At 39.6% G+C, this 17,629-nt stretch overlaps 2 protein-coding genes across 4 annotated transcripts in view; one reads left to right on the top strand and one right to left on the bottom strand.

Moving 5' to 3' along the window:
* Nucleotides 1–8,472, top strand: part of rpe (ribulose-5-phosphate-3-epimerase) — an 83,611-nt gene extending 75,139 nt beyond the window's left edge. Inside the window, exon 7 of the mRNA XM_063051512.1 lies at nt 7,593–8,472. The gene's annotated coding sequence lies outside the window, so the exon portion shown is untranslated. The remainder of the gene's footprint in view (nt 1–7,592) is intronic.
* The window catches only part of kansl1l (KAT8 regulatory NSL complex subunit 1-like), a 106,442-nt gene that overhangs the window by 44,455 nt on the left and 44,358 nt on the right, over nt 1–17,629 (bottom strand). For 2 of the 3 annotated variants that reach the window (XM_063051507.1, XM_063051508.1), the window contains exons 3-6: nt 7,367–7,508; nt 2,918–3,112; nt 2,533–2,645; nt 34–220 (exon numbers count right to left, since the gene is read on the bottom strand). In XM_063051507.1, the coding sequence (XP_062907577.1) occupies nt 34–220; nt 2,533–2,645; nt 2,918–3,112; nt 7,367–7,508 (637 nt within the window). The remainder of the gene's footprint in view (nt 1–33; nt 221–2,532; nt 2,646–2,917; nt 3,113–7,366; nt 7,509–17,629) is intronic. The other variant, XM_063051509.1, reaches the window with a different exon arrangement.

The following is a 17,629-nucleotide window of genomic DNA, read 5'->3' as shown; positions in this document are numbered from 1 at the left end:
TTTTTTCTGCTATATTTGAGTAGTTCAACTGACCTTTGTACTGGCGTTAGAAACAGAAAAGAAAAGTCTGCGTTTATTGTACGTTCGGAGAGGCCTAACTCTTGCTGAAGTGTCATGTGGAGAAAGATGTTGCTGAGTCTTCCTTAGCTGCTTTTTCTTGAACAGAATTTCCTCAGAACCAGGACTCTTTGAAGAATTAGGTTTACCATCACCTAAAATGCTAAAAAACAGTTATTTTTGAGCATTGTAATTTATACAGAACAGACTATTTTATTTCTATACTTTAAAAGGATACAATTATTGCAAAAGCTAAATGCTTGGATGTACTTACATCAATTACAGGAGTGATCGTTTTCACTCTATTTATGATGAATGGTAAAACTACACCATGGCTCTAATAGGTACAAATTTGAAAGTAAGCATTTTACACACAGGACTGAATTGATGAGGTCAGGTTTAACATTTTGCAATATTTGAAAGCAAGCAATCACAAAAAGTGAACTTTTATAAATGATACATGATTTGCTTTCATTTCCATGATCAGGAGATCCTGATTTGCAATGTTATAGAAGTTTCATTGTCAGCTTGTTTCCTTTGTGCTTACTGAAATAGACACTGTAGTTTGTATACAATTCATGTTGCATCAGAATTTGTTACATTGAAAAGATTAAATCTCCCAAGTACATTCTTATAAACATAAGCTAATGCATACAAATGATCAGTTTGTCTTCAAACCTTAGCTTTCATAATATTAAAACAAATGAGGAGAAATTTAAAGTGCAACCCTGAATATCTGGATGTTTGAATGATACTTATTTGTAGATTTAGGTGCTAAGTAACAAGGTTCCTAAGAAGTTTCTACATGATCCCATTGAACAATTTGACAGAGAGGCTGGTGTAAATGTCACCATAATTTCAGCTGAGAAAACTCCAACTCACTCTTGTTCCAGAAAAGATGTAATTAAATGCAGCAGTCTTATTAGCCAAAACTTGAATGTGATCTCTGGCCTTTCTAGGTTCAGAAAACATGCTGTACCGACTGTAGCCTAGGGCCATGACTCATAGGCCTGGATTTTGTGGTTAGCAGTGAAGCAAAGATGGTAGCATCTAAGTGCAGATTTCTAGTTAAGAAGAATTGCTCATCTCTGTGGCACAGCTCCTCCTTCTGCAAAACTGTTCAGCTTCAAAGTAGGAACCTTTCAATTCAGCAACTGCTAAGTTATTAAACTAGCTGACAAGTTAACCATTTTAACTAATTCCCATAAACAAATAAAAATGAGGCACAAGTAGCTTTTTAAAAAACATATTTAACAAAAGACTGGAACTTAAACACAGATTTGGACAGAAACAAAGTAATAATTATTTTCCAAAGTAAATGAAGAATTTACAATCTACATTCATAAAGAGGTTTTACCAGGCCAGAGAAATTATAGTTAGTATATTATTAAAAGCTCTCTAATCTAATGCAATACATAATATTTTACAGTATTTTACAGAAAGACTTTCTTGTGAACACCTGAAATTCTTGTTTAGCAAGCTCCCTGCAGACACCCCAAAGTTGACAATGTAATAATCGTGAATTGGGGACAGAATATGAAGCACAGTGATAATCAATTTCAAGATAAGTGAAGCTGAGATGCATTCCACTATTCTACCTACCTGGGAAACTGACCAGAGCACGTTCTAATTTCTACTCCCAATTCACTCCAAACTTAAAATGGGTTCATGATAATTTTTCTTTCAGTCTTATCACCCAGAAACTGGATGATCTAAGTGCATTAATTATTTTTGTTGCCTTTTGAACTCCTTGCCTTTCAGAAGCTATAGTCATTGGGAGTAAATTAAACAGTTCAAATACTTGCTAAATGTGATTAGATTTCTGATAGATATACAATGATTTCTATTGTCACAGGTTGCATTTTGAACAGGATTACTGATATATAGTTAAAGGAAGATGTACTAATTATGATGACAGATCTAATCACAGCACTACAATCTCAGGACCAACGTAGCAGTCTCGAAAGATACCATCATAACTCAGAAGAACTTGAATTCAAGGAGATCAAAAAGAACTAGACAGTATAAATTTATTTATGTACCTTTTCGGTGCATCTTATACCATTCAAAATCAGAGTTGCACTTGATCAGTGCTATCATAGTCATAGAACACTACAACACTACTCGATAACCCTTTGGCTGTGCCAAACTATCATACTGACTAGTCCCATTGATCTGCACCTGGATCACAGCCCTCCATACCCCTCCCATCCATGTACCTATCCAAATTTCTCTTAAATATTGAAATCAAACGTGCATCAACCACTTCCACTAGCAGCTTGTTCCCCTTAAACATTTCAACCTTCACTCTTAACCCGTGAGCTCTAGTTCTAGTCATACTACATTGACAACCACGATAATCAATTTTGAGACTGGAAGTATTTATTAATCATCTGTGATACCTATTCTTACATAGGAAAAGTAAAATAAATCATTAATATTAGAGTTAAAAAGATGAAAAAACACATGCCCTACCTGCAGACGGGGGCCTCAAGACGGCTGCATGCCTTACAGGATACAGGAGAAGAAGCAGGAGATAAATTGAGTGGAGGAATCAAACTGTTGACTGATTCTGTTAGCTGTGCACTCTGTAGGCAATTAATAAACAATCCTTTCAACTTCTGCCTCTAAGAGCACAATTCGGTGAATGTGAAGCAAATATCTAAACAGCAATTTTCTAGGTTGAACAACTCTTAACATACATCTTGAACCAGATACAAATTTTACAAAACACTTTCTTGACCTCACTTATTCAATATGTTTTTGCATAAACAGACTGGGACAAATTATAACAGAACACTCCTGGCAGTGCATGTAATCAAATGGCACCAGTTTAAACATTTAGACATTTTCTTTCTACCTGCTTATCTATATTCTTTAGAAGAAGTGAAGGGCTGCTTGGTGACATTTCCAGATTGGAATCCAGGGTTGAATACGTTATCTCTGCAGGAGTTTTATTATCTGCTGCGACTAATGAAACAGCTGCTTCTGTCAACTGCATCTGCTGTTTGAGAATGCCTTTGGAAGGCTGAGAATCATCCAGGACTACCATTCCCTAGACAACAATTACAAAAAAAAAAGCTGGTGTTAGAAAGCATTTGGCTTATCAAATGTCTTCAACAGCCAGTAGAGTGATCTTCAGGTTATTTTCAAAGCGAAACAAATTAAATATTATAGCTTCCATTGCCTAGCTGATCTTCTGGAAATGAGATCCCAGCCAATGGATTACAGTTGCAAGGAAAAGTTTGTGAACCTTTTGTAATCTCCTGGTTTTTTGCATGAATTACTCATAAAATGTGGTCTGATCTTCATCTAAGTCACAATAATAGACAAATACAATCTGCCTAAACTAGTAACACACAAACAATCGTAATTCATGTCAATACTGAGTACACCATTTAAACAATCACAATCTAAGTTCAAAAAAGTATGAGAGCCTCTGGGGGCATTGCCTTTTTACAAAAGCTATTTGGAGTCTGGTACTACAAACAATGAGATGAGATCGGAGGTGTGGGTTGCAGAGGTGTCTTGCCCTATAAAAAAAGACACACAAGTCTGCTCTTCTCAAGAAAGACCTGTTTATGTGCACGATGCCTTGAACAAAACAACTTTCAGAGGGCCTTAGAAGAAGAATTGTAGAGATGCATAAAGCTGAAAGAGATGAAAAAGAACACAAGGGTAATCTGCAAAAATTTCTAGAACTTGCTGAAGTCTTTGTTCATGTGTCCACTATAAGAAAAACACTGAAGAAGAATGGTGTTCATGGAAGGCCACCATGGAGGAAACCACTGCTCTCCAAAACAAAAAACACTGCTGTACGTCTCAAGTTTGCAAAAGACCACTTGGAAGTTCCACAATGCTTCTGGGACAATGTTCTATGGACAGATAAGACAAAAGTTCAACTTTTTAGCAGAAATGCACACCATTATGTTTGGAGGAAAAAGGGCACTGTACACCAACACCAAAATCTCATCCCAACTGTGAAGCATGGTGGAAGGAGCATCAGGGTTTGGAGCTGCTTTGCTGCCTTGGGGCCTGGCAGCTTGCAATGGTTGAGGGAACAATGAATTCAAAATTGTATCAAGACATTTTACAGGAGAATGTTAAGGTAGCAGTCCATAACCTGAAGGTTAATAGAAGTTGGATGATGAAACAAGACGGTGATCTGAAACACAAGAGTAAATCAACAACAGAATGGTTTAAAAAGAAAACAAAATTGTTTTTTGGAATGGCCAAGTCAGAGTCATGACCTTAACCCAAATAAGATGCTGCAGCATGATCTAAAGAGGGCTGTTAATGTAAGGTATCCCAGAAATATTGATGAACTGGAACAGTTTTGTATGGAGGAATGACCTAAAATTCCCTCTCGCTATTGTGCAAGTCTGATCAGCAGCTACAGGAAATGTTTGGTGGAGGTTATTGCTGATAAAGGAGATTCTATCAGTTATTAAATACAGCCTGGACTGTAACAATGTGTTCAATAAAGATGTGAAAAGTACAATTGTTTATGTGTTATAGTCTAGACAGATTATGTTTGTTTAAAAATGTGACTTAGATGAAGATCAGACCACATTTTATGTGTAATGAATGCAGAAAACCAGGTAATTACAAAGGGATCACAAACTTTTTTTGTGACTGTAGGACAAACATGTCCCACCTTATCCTCATCAAAAATCTACTTCCCAATGGGATTAATGGATCACCAAAATAACACTAGTAGGTTTTACTCTCTACTTCAAGTCTTGAGGAAGCCGCAGTTTATTCAGAGAACAGAATGATGAGGCCTGAAATTTAACCACAGTATAAAGTAAGATTTCCAATTAAACAAGCTGAAACAGTAAGAAAATGTACAGCTACAACCTTCAGTATTCAACTGCACATAAGCCACTGTGTTTAGCCCTCTTCACACTTACTGTTCCATTGCCATTAACGACATTACTCTCTCTGACAGCCATCTGAAAATGGATTAGAATGCTCCTTGACTTGGCAGTGTTTTCACTGCTTGATGAGGTTTTGTCTTCGATCTCACCTGTCACTAAAACTGCACTTCCATGTCAATAAAGTCACCTAATGTCATCACTGCCTCACCTCATCTAGCATATAGAGTAGTACAGCACAGGAACAAGCCCTTTAGCCCACAACATACCAAACTCAACTAATCCCTCATGCCTACACAATATCCATATAATGTACATCCATGTGCCCATCTACAGCCTCTTAAAAGCCTCTATTGCACTTTCTTCCACTATCACCCCAGGAGTGCATTCCAGGCTCACACCACTCTCAAAGTAAAAACTTGCCTCACACCTCCTTTGAACGCATCTCTCTTAACCTAACTGCTTGTCCCCTAGCATTAGGAGTTTCGACAGGGGGAAAAAGATACTAGCTGTCTGTCTATGCCTCTGAAAATCTTATAATTTCTATTACGTCTCCCCTCAGCTTCTGCTGCTCCAGAGAAAAAATTCAAGTTTACTTAACATTTTTAAATAGCACATGTCCTCAAATTCAGGCAGCATCCTGGTAAACCTCTTCTGTACACTCTCCAAAGCCTCCATGTTTCCTATAATTGGGTGACCAGAACTGAATGCAATACTCCAGGTGCAGCCTAATCTGGAGATGTAGTTACAATAATGTTTTATAAGCTATAACACAGTTTCTAAGAGCGTTCCTGACTCTTGAACTTAATGCCTTTCAAGAAGTTATGGACTTGAACTCCTACATCCCTCTTTTTGTCAACATTGTTAAGAGTCCTACAATTAGCTGTGTACTGCTCCTTTGTATTTAATCTCCCAAAGTGCAACACCCACACTTACCTGGAAGAACCCATTGTTCATTTATTGCTCAAATTCCGCCTCCCCCACCCCCGACTTGATGACCCTAACACACTGCTAGGCAGATTCCCAAGTTTCTCTCTGAGTAAACTGATATTCTTCAGAATACTCAAACTTACACAAACAAAATGTCAATCACCCTTTATGCTGGTGGCTGCTGACTTACATTAGCTCTTAGGTAAGTAATGGTTCAATATTAAAGTTGTCACCCATGTTTTCAAGTTCCTACTCTAACTATTCTCCTCCAGCCTGAGACTGGAGATGACTGCACTTTTCAGTTCTGGTCTTAAACTTATTCCCCATCTCAATTGCTTCATCAATACTGCAGGGTGCAATGTCCAAATGCTCTGGAATGCTTTTATCTCTTCCATTCTTTAAACCATCCTCTCCAGCCAAGTGTTTGGCAATAACCCAAAATATCACGTGTGGTTTGACAAAATCGGTTTCAGTAATGCTCTTTGACATATTGAGAGTTAGAAATCAAAACTGTTAATGGTTGTGCAGTTTGTCTGGTTAATTTCAATTGACGAATGAAAATTCCACATGCTAAATGGTTACTTGACCCCTGAACGGTCAGCATCCAACTTCTTAAGAGAGGTAAGTGGCATACAGCCACACTACAGTGAATGGATCAGTGTCCCCACCTTACGCTGCCAAATGTGGGTAATGATCAGTAGTTGCATTGATATCCTATGAACAAGGAATTTCCAGTGTGACTCATAAGCTGACGCTGATTGTCCCTGCCCTTTGTACACATCACCTTTTCTTTCTGGTAGTGGCATGGTAGCGTAGTGATTAGCATAATGCCAGCGGCCTGGGTTAAATCCCATCACTGTCTACAAGGAGTTTGTGGGTTTCATCCAGGTACTCCCGCTTCCTCTCATAACCCAAAGACATATGGGTTACTAGTTTACTTGATCACATGGATGTAATTGGGTGAAGCAAGCTCACTGGGCCACAAACGCCTGTTACTGTGTGCATCTTTAAATAATAAAATTGCTTCATCAATGAAAGTATGATGAATTTACTTTGGAAGAAGAACACTGCTGAAATAGATTTAAAACAAAGTGCTTGGCAACCTTATGTCAAAAACGAAAATAAAATGCAGTGAGAAAAAATTTAGAAATCCCACTTATCATATTGGGCAAGGACCTTTTGTCAAATCATTCGGAAATAATTGACAATAACATGATGACTGATGTGGGATATTTCTACAGTAATACTATAGAAAGTAATCTTTTGAGGCTAAAGGTGAGACAAGGGCAAAGTGAAAGAAGCTTCATTTTATACCAAGCCGTTGTGACTAGTGGGGTCAATAATATTGCACGGCATCTGAATTTAATAAAGAGACAAAATGGCAGCGTGCCAGTGAACCACAGTGAATAAAATCATGTTCTTAAATGGACTAGCATACATCACATCAGCTATTTTCTTCATATTTTTTGAATTAACAACCATGTTTTTCACTTGATCTCTACCTTGGTAGAGCGTATGTGCCTGTAGATTTCGTTCATGTGTCGTATTCTGTACTCCAGCTCTGATATCTGTGCTTGAAGCCATGTCCATCGACTTGCAATTTTGGCACGATCAACAGCCCATCCCCATTCTGCTCTGTGCTTGCTGTAAAACAAGACATTTTAAATCCTTTTATTTATCTGTAATTTATATTTTGTAACTAACTTCACAACATTGTATTTATTTCAGTTTAAATCTCTTGATGACTGCATCAATGAGGAAATCAATAAATTCGCAGGATGGTGCACAAACAACTATCTGGATCTGAATCCTAGTAAAACTAAAGAAAATGGTACTGGACATTAGAAAACAACAGTACACTGTCTCGACCCTGGAAATAAGTGGCCAGTCAATAGAGCGTGTTGGAGAATACAAGTACCTTGGCACAACTTATAGATAACAAAATCTCCTTCAAGACCAGTGGTGGGTTGATAATCTCCACGTGCCAAGAACGGCTATTTTCCCAGTTTCCCAGCCATCAATTCTCCAGACATTTTATAAACATTTCACTGCATCAATATTAACCTACAACATCATGACATGGTTTGGAGAAATGAACATTATCAACCTCAACCCACTCAACAGAATTATCAGAAAAAGTAGTAAAATCATTGGCCAGGAACAAGAAACATTCAGCAGCATCCATATGAGACGGACAATAAAGAAGGCTCAACAAATAGCAGAGGGCATTACACATACACTTCACGCGTACTACACTCTCATGCCATCTAGATGCCGCTACAGGTCCCTGCCCACCATTACCAGAAGAGCCTTCTTTCAGGTTTTGTGCCTTCCTCCATTCGCCTCAACACTCAATTTTGAATATACAGTATGTATAGCACCTCTGACAGTAAAAACAGTTTTACTATTTGTATTTTAAATCACATGCATTCATTCTTAGTATTTATTATCTATCGTGAATGTTTAACTATATGTAGTGTGGTGTTGTGCATCTTAAGTTCAGTGATGTTGTCCTTACCACTGCACAAAGTTCCTCACGTAAATATGTAAAATAAAGTGAATTGAATTGAATCAAATTAAACTGTATGTTTTATGTTGCAGTTGTACGAGTCACTGGTGAGGTTGCATTGGAGTACTGTTCCTGTAAGCCAGGGGTTCCCAACCTTTTGCACACTGCGGACTGGTTTTAACATTGACGATATTCTTGTGGACTGGCCAATGGGGGGGGGGGGGATGTTGTTCAAGTTCAACAGTGGGCGTGACAGGGAATGAGGAAAGGTGCAGCTGACTCATGTTGTTTCATACCGCCAAATCATACCATTTCCTCGTGGCCCGGTGGTTGGGGACCACTGCTCTAAGTTGTGCGTGTGCACAGCAAGTTCAATGCAATACATAATCTAGTAGAGGAAAAAAAAGTAAAATAATAATAATTATAATAAACAAGTAAATCAATTATGTATACTGAATAGATTAAAAACATGCAAAAACAGAAATACTGTATATTAAAAAAAAGAGGTAGTGTCCAAAGATTCAATATCCACTTAGGAATCGGATGGCAGAGGGGAAGAAGCTGTTACTGAATCACTGAGTGTGTGCCTTCAGGCTTCTGTACCTCCTACCTGATGGTAACAGTGAGAAAAGGGCATGCCCTGGGTGCTAGAGGTCCTTAATAATAGACGTCATCTTTCTGAGACACCACTCCCTGAAGGGGTCCTGGGTACTTTGTAGGCTAGTACCCAAGATGGAAAGAAGGAAGGAAATTGCCTTTTAAACTCAAGAGAGAGCATAGGCCATCAACTTTTTGCTGTTGATGTTTCTGTAGCGGGCAATTTCTTTTTTACGAGGTCAAGTAGCTAGCTCAACACTCAAACCAGCATGGATGGAAAGCGTGCCTGGGGAGCCAGATGGGTTCAAACTCGGGAGCCTTCACTCCGAAGTCTGGCGCCGATGCCACTATGCCACCAGCTGGCTTACCCAAGATGGAGCTGACTAGATTTACAACCTTCTGCAGCTTCTTTCGGTCCTGTGCAGTAGCTCCTCCATACCAGACTGTGATGCAGCCTGTCAGAATGCTGTACAATTATAGAAGTTTTTGAGTGTATTTTTTTTAGGCATCCGTTAGTCTCATGAGATCATGGATTTGTGCCTTGGAAGGTTTCCAGGGCGCAAGCCTGGGCAAGGTTGTATGGAAGATAAGCAGTTGCCCATGCTGTAAGTCTCCCGAAACGTCCACTGTGCCTCTTCCTAGAGATGCTGCCTGGCCTGCTGTGTTCACCAGCAACTTTGATGTGTGTTACTGATATGTTGTGACCAGGTTAGATCCTCAGAGATCTTGACACCCAGGAACTTGAACCTGCTCACTCTCTCTGCTTCTAATCCCTCCCACGCAGAAAGCCTTCGTTGCTGGAATTTTCTTTTATATAATGTTAATATAATAGTGAAATACTCTGTAATTATGTATTAATGAATATAATCCATAGATTTTCTAAATAATATTCATAACACAATCTTTGAATCATCTTAGATCTTCATCAACATATTTAGTGTTTCAAGTTACACCACTGTAACAATGAACACAGAATGGAAGTCAGTAGCTCATTGTTAATAAACCTCCGGCCTGCTGAATGGCATCTAAATTTAAAAGTTTACGAAATACGGAAGATTTTTTTGTTATACTGTATTACATTATATCCTTCAATCAATAAATTTAAAAATGTGATTTTTCAATTTTCATTTTAAATATTCATTATATGCATATTAGAGTGAGGTGCAGTTTTCAGGCCAGGTAAAAATTTCCTGCTCAGAGCAATGGTTGGTCCACACAGCTGCAAAGAAAAATTAGAGGGAACGTTGATAGGAGCACTGTGTACAGTTTTGGTCAGTCTGTTATAGGAAAAATGTATTGAAACTGGAATGCGTGCAGAAAAGATTAACTAAGATGTTACTAGAACTAGAGGGACTGAATTATAGGGAATGGTTAGTCAGGCTAGGACTTTATTCCATGAAACTTAATAGAGGCATAGGTAATGGGATTGGTAAATCTTTTCTCCAAGAAAGAGGGGGCCAAAACTTGAAGGCATAGATTAAGGGTGAGGGAGGCAATATTTAAAAGGACCTGAGGGGCAATTTTTTCATACAGAGGATGATGAGTATATGGAGTGATCTACTAGAAGTGGTTGAGGCAGGTATAATAGTATTATTTAAGAAGGATAGGTACAGGGAGGGGCAGAACTTAGAAGAATATGGGCCAAGCACAGGAAATTGAGACTAGCTGGTGGATACCATGGTCGGTCTGGACTCCTTGGGCCAAAGAGCCTGTTATCCACGCTGTATTGCTCCATGACTCTTTATCAATGCAATAAGGTCATACAGATTGACAAAAATACATAAACCTCTATTAAATAATAATTCAAAAATTCAGATGTATCAGTCAAAATAAAATATAAAAAAATAAATCTTTGATCTATCACTTTCATAGATGTGAATTGTTTTTAATTTTTGGATTACATGAAGCTTTAGGGTTTTCCATTATAAAGTACCCAAATTTCTGTGTAAAGACAGACTTAAAAGCTGTTGGCAATCACTGAAGATGAGTACTTCATAAATACTGATAAGACTTAGAGAGACAATATTTTATTTATAGAGCCAGAGATACAATACTTCTTGACACTTAATTCCAAATACTTGCATTAGGTATGTAAACTTCTATATTTTGCCTAATGAAGTGCCTGTCTAAACGTTTTCTTAACAGTGATTGAATCATATTCCACCACCTTCTCTGCCATTAATTTCAGATATCAACAATTTTTTGCATTAAAAACTCCCCCATCAAATCTTTTGAAAACTCTTTCCTCTTACCTTAAACCTATGCCTTATTGTTCATGTAGGTTGAATGTTATTCCCATTAAAATATGACAACCTGCACAATCAGGTTTCTTACTATCATAGCACCCAGTACTCCATCTGCCAGTTTTTTGCCCATTAACTTTATCCATCTCTGACCCCTTTGAAACTAACAACTTAACAACATGCTTTCGTTCCTATTGTGACTGTGTTTGACCAGTCCCTCTCTCCCTCTCACTCAATGCTGCAAGTGTCTTGGGTCTTGGGCAAGGTTTAATCAATGTGGTTTGTGGATTAGACTCTGTAGTTCATGTTATGATGTGTTTCTGGTCAGTCTTCTATTTTGGCTCTGCGGCCTGTAGCCAACAAACAGCGCAGTGCTAAATTCAACTGAACTGAACTACTCTGAACATTTCAAAATTGTTTCAGTGATGATGTCTAATGTTTTATATTGTTTTTCACTTGCCGTTTTCATGATTTGTTCTTTTTTTTGTGCGTTGGGTGTTTGATGCTTTCTTTGAACAGGTCCCGTGGTATTTCTGATTCGTGACTGTCTGCGGGAAAACGAATCTTTGGGGCTGTATACTGCATACATACTTTGATAATAAATATACTTCGAATCTGAATTTTACGTTATTAGCAAATCTGGCCACAATACATCCACTCCCTTCAACTAGGTACTTCGTATAGTTGGCAAGCAACTGAGGTCCCAACACAGACCCAACAGTTACAATCTACATCCTGAAAATTAATTACATTTAGTCCAATATTGATGGTTTCATTAGGCAATTGTCCAGGCTTGATTGCAGCTGTACAAAATGGTGCATTTTGGTCACCTTGTTCTTGAAAAGATAACATTAAACAGGAAACAATGTAGAGAAAACTAATGAGGATGCAAGCAGGATTCAAGGGACTGCTATAGTGAGAGGTTGGGCAGGCTGAGTGTTTATTCATTGATATGTAGGGGATTAGGTATAGATCCATCAAACACATTATATAGAGGTGTTTAAAATCATGAGTGTCATAGATAGGGTGAACATACTTTTCTTTTCCAGTGAAGGGGAACTAAAAGATAGAGAGCACAGGGCGAAGATGAGACGTGAACAAACTAATAGGGACCTAGGAGGCAACCTCTTCATGCAGAGGGTGGTGCGTACATGGAATGAGCTGCCAGAGGAAGCAGTTGAGGCAAGTACAACAGTAACATTTAAAAGACATTTGGATATTAAGTACGCAAATAGGAAGGGTTTAGAGGGATATGGGCCAAATGCAAGCAAATAGGACTGGTTTGGTGGGCACCATAATTGGCATTGACAACTTTGTTCAAGGGTCTGTTTCTGTGCTTTATTACTCTCTGACTTTATTATGCTACCTGCTCCAACACTTCTTCATCTCATGCAATTTTCTCTGGTATGGACAGTTACAGAATGGCTTGTGGAGCTCCAAGCACACATCAACCAGTTCCCTTTATTCACACTGTCAGTTGTCCAACACCATCTCTCTCTCCGAAAACCTTGTTGACCAGAATTCTCCTCCAACTTTCTATAGGTCTTGTTATTACTTTCTCAGCACATCGGTACCATGTTCAGCAGTACCCCTGAAGTTCTCATTCATTCTGGTGCCCTTGGTTCTCTAGTCACACGCCGCACTTTAAAAACAATTGTTTTGATTCCAGGTTGCTTGCTGTTTTGCCACAAATTGTATTCTTTCTCGTAAAAATTGTGTACAATTTATTTTTAATTTATGTTATCCTGTGAATGCTGCTTATATGACATTATATGCCTGTGATGCTGCTGAAAGTAAGTTTTTCATTGCTCTTGTGAACATTGCATGTTTTTGTGTATATGACAAACTCAGTTTTGACCTCTGCCCTCCACTCACCCAGCACCTTCTGCGTATGTAAATGGACCACTCCTCACAACCATTCCCATGCGCTATAGGTACAATGGTCTCTCTCACTTGCTTTTGGAGATAAAGAAAACTGTTTCTTTATATATCTCTTTGACTGTGCATATAACCCAGCCTGAGATTTCTTTGTAGTTTGCGCTTTTTACCATAGCAAAATCTCCATTCAGGGAGAACTACACAGTCAAACAAAGAGAAGGGCAGGCACCAATGACATCCAAGAGCCCAATCAGCATTAGACACCGCTGTTGCCATGCCCAGCAATGCTTTTTCTTGGGGTTCATTACAGCAGAGTAGCTTGCAGCAGAAGGGAGGGTGGTATATCACAACAAGTTCCTAGCCAGAAGTTCTGTTAGCAATACTTTTCTAAATGTTAGAATGACTCTGTTTAGCGCAGATTCCATTTACATTTTTGTCTCTAGAAATACACGCTGAGTGACAAGGTAGGGTGGCTGGCCTAAGCTTCTTTCAGCTTCCTATTTTCTAGAATGGGGTAATTCATTTGAGATATTCCAAGCCTAACCCCTCCAGAATGCAGGAAATTTTGCAAGATCACAATCAGTGTATTCATTATCCCTACAATCTCCTTAGACACAGGCCATCCAGTCCAGGAGAATTAACTATAGAGCCATCTAGCACATAAACAGACCCTTCAGCCCAAATGATTCATGCCAATCAAGATGCCCGTCTAAGCTGGTCCCATTTGCCTGCAAATCCATCTTGAACCTTTCCTATCCATGTATCTGTTCAAGTGCCTTTAAATATTGTTAATGTACACACCTTAGTCACTTCCTCTGACCACTTATTTCACATGCAGACCATCCTCTGAGTGAAAAAGTTGCCTTCGGGTTCCTATCAAATCTTTCAACTATCACTTTAAACATGTCTAGTTCTTGATACCACAACTAGGGTGGGGGAGACTGTGCACATTTTATACACTTCAATAAGATCAAGCCTCATTCTCCTACATTCAAATAAAGTCCCGATCCACTTAGCTTCTCTCTCTATAATCCTATGCCTCAAGTCCTGGCAACCTGACAACATTCTTGGAAATCTTCTCTGTAATCTCTCCTGTAGACAGTGACCAAAGGTTGAGAAAAAAAGTCCAACATCCTATGCAACTGCTACATAACATCCCAACTTCTATATTCATGTACTCAGTGATAAAGGATGGTGTGCCTAGTCTTCTTACCAACCTGTAATGTAGCCATGTATTTGTACTCCTAGATCCCTCTATTCTATAAGGTCCTACCATTCACAGTGAGAGTTCTCCTCCAATTTGTCTTCCCACAATGCAAGACCTCGCACTTATCTGAATTAAGTTCTGTTTGTTACTAGTTGGCCCACTTACTCAGCTGATTAATATTCCACTGTTAATTTTGATAATCATGTTCACTGTCTCTGACACTGCCCGATTTAGTGTCATCTGTAAACTTGCTAATCATACCTTGTACATTCTCTTCTAAATTACTGATACGCATGACCTAGCATCGAGCACTTTGAAATATCCCTTGTCACTGCTCTCCAGTATGAAAAACAGCCTTCCACCATGACCTACTGTTTCCTACCTATTGTGGATCCAATTAGCTACCTCTCTCTGGATACTATGTAATCTAACTTTCCATAGAATCCTACTTGACGGAATCTTATCAAAGTTTTTACAAAAGATAATATAGAGGACATTTACCACTCTACCCTCATCGCTTTCTTGGTGACAAAAAATAACACTCAAATTCATGATCCATGATCTCCCCTGCAATTGTACTTGCCTCAGAATCACCAATAGTAACTTAACTACCAAAGAAGTTAGGCTTACTGAGCTTAGGTTTCCAAGTTTTCGTTTGCAGCCCTCCTTAAATAAGACACAATATTAGCCATTCTCTAGTCTTCCATTGCTGATGATGATGCAGCATAAAATTTCCATAGCAACACCTTGCAGACTCATTCCCACTATCATCTAGAACGGCAAGAACTGCAGATTCCTGGGAACACCCCTCCAAGTCATTCACCATCCTTACTTGGAAAAATATCACCATTCCTTCACTGTCGCTGGATCAAAATCATGGAATTCCCTTCCTAACAGCACTGTGGATGTACCTACACCTCAGGGATACAGCAGTTCAAGAAGGCAGATCACCACCACCTTCTGAAGGGCAACTACGGATGGGCAATAAATGTTGGCTTAGCTGGCGACACCCACATCCCGTAAATGAATAAATGAATAAATAAACAAATATATAAATAAAACACCTCAGTTAGCACTCCCACAATTTCTCTAGCTTCCAATAGTATTCCTGGATATACCTGGTTAGGTCCTGTCGATTTATTTACCTTCATACATTTTAAAACATCCACATTACAGCAGAGAAAATCCTGAACTACCACACAGATCAACCCCATTAACTACCTCAAGTTCCAAAGTTGCCATGTCATTCTCCAGGGTAGAAACAGAGTAGTATTTATTAAGGACCTCACCTATCTCTGGGCTCCATATACAGATGTCCACTTTGGTCTTAGGGGGGCACTGATCTCTCCTTTGTTTCTCTTTTTCCCATAAAATATTTATAAAACCTCTTTGGATTCTCCTTAATCTTCTCTGCCAAAGATACCTTAAACCCCTTGTTTGCCCTTCCTACTTCCTTCTTAATTCAGGATTCCTGTATCCTTCAGGGGTTCACCTAATCCAGCTGCCTGCTTCATTCCTTTCTCCTGGTTTGCAGATCAATATCTTTTGTCATCCAGTGTTCTACTCCTATCAACTTGGTATTCCATTCTAACAGGAACATACAGACCTTGAACTCTCGTCACCTCACTTTTAAGAGCCTTCCACTTGCCAGATACCCCTGTTCCTGTAAACAAAATACTCCAATCAACACAAAATGCTGGAGGAACTCAGCAGGTCAGACAGCATCTATGGAAAAGGGTCTTGGCTTGAAACGTCAACTACTTACTCTTTTCCATAGATGCAGTCTGGCCTACCGAGTCCCTCTAGCATTTTGTGTGTATTACTTTGAATTCCAGCATTTGCAGTTTTTTTTTAAAAAAGTAACAACAGGAATTCTGCAGATGCTGGAAATTCAAGCAACACACATCAAAGTTGCTGGGGGACGCAGCAGGCCAGGCAGCATCTCTAGGAAGAGGTACAGTTGACGTTTCAGGCCGAGACCCCTCGTCAGGACTAACTGAAGGAAGAGTTAGTAAGAGATTTGAAAGTGGGAGGGTGAGGGGGAGATCCAAAATGATAGGACAAGACAGGAGGGGGAGGGATGGAGCCAAGAGCTGGACAGGTGATTGGCAAAAGGGATATGAGAGGATCATGGGGCAGGAGGTCCGGGGAGAAAGACAAGGGGGTGGGGGGGAACCAGAGGATGGGCAAGGGGTATAGTCAGAGGAACAGAGGGAGAAAAAGGAGAGAGAAAGAAAGAATGTGTGTATAAAAATAAATAACGGATGGGGTACGAGGGGGAGGTGGGGCATTAGCGGAAGTTAGAGAATGGCATGAACATCGCCTTCTCTAACTTCCGCTACTGCCCCACCTCCCCCTCGTACCCCATCCGTTACTTATTTTTATACACACATTCTTTCTCTCACTCTCCTTTTTGTCCCTCTGACTATACCCCTTGCCCATCCTCTGGTGTCCCCCCCCCCCCGTCTTTCTCCCCGGATCTCCTGTCCCATGATCCTCTCATATCCCTTTTGCCAATCACCTGTCCAGCTCTTGGCTCCATCCCTCCCCCTCCTGTCTTCTCCTATCATTTTGGATCTCCCCCTCCCCCTCTCAAATCTCTTACTAACTCTTCCTTCAGTTATTCCTGACGAAGGGTCTCGGCCTGAAACGTCAACTGTACCTCTTCCTAGAGATGCTGCCTGGCCTGCTGCGTTCACCAGCAACTTTGATATGAGTTATTTGCAGATTTTTTCATTTTTGACATTCCAATCATGTCTTGCAAGTCCTTGCCCAATACTGCCAAATCTGCCTAGCCACAATTTAGAACTTCAGACTATGGACTAGACCTGTTCCTTTCCATGTGCTCCCATAGTCATACTTTACTGATCCTGAGGGAATTTGGTTTTCGTTACAGTTGCACCAACCAAGAATAGACTGTAAATATAGCAATATAAAACCATAAATAATTAAATAGTAATATGTAAATTATGCCAGGAAATAAGTCCAGGGTCAGCCTATTGGCTCAGGGTGTCTGACCCTCCAAGGGAGGAGTTGTAAAGTTTGATGGCCACAGGCAGGAATGACTTCCTATGACGCTCAGTGTTGCATCTTGGTGGAATGAGTCTCTGGCTGAATGTACTCCTGTGCCCAACCAGTACATTATGTGGTGGATGGGAGACATTGTCCAACATGGCATGCAACTTGGACAGCATCCTCTTTTCGGACCGTCAGAGAGTCCAGTTCCATCTCCACAACATCACTGGCCTTACGAATGAGTTTGTTGATACTGTTGGTGTCTGCTACCCTCAGCCTGCTGCCCCAGCACACAACAGCAAACATGATAGCACTG

This window comes from Mobula hypostoma, chromosome 6 (assembly GCF_963921235.1).
Source record: "Mobula hypostoma chromosome 6, sMobHyp1.1, whole genome shotgun sequence".
In the NCBI taxonomy this organism is placed as follows: Eukaryota; Metazoa; Chordata; class Chondrichthyes; order Myliobatiformes; family Myliobatidae; genus Mobula; species Mobula hypostoma.
Note: the sequence above shows the minus strand (reverse complement) of the source record. Positions and strands in the feature narration are given on the sequence as shown.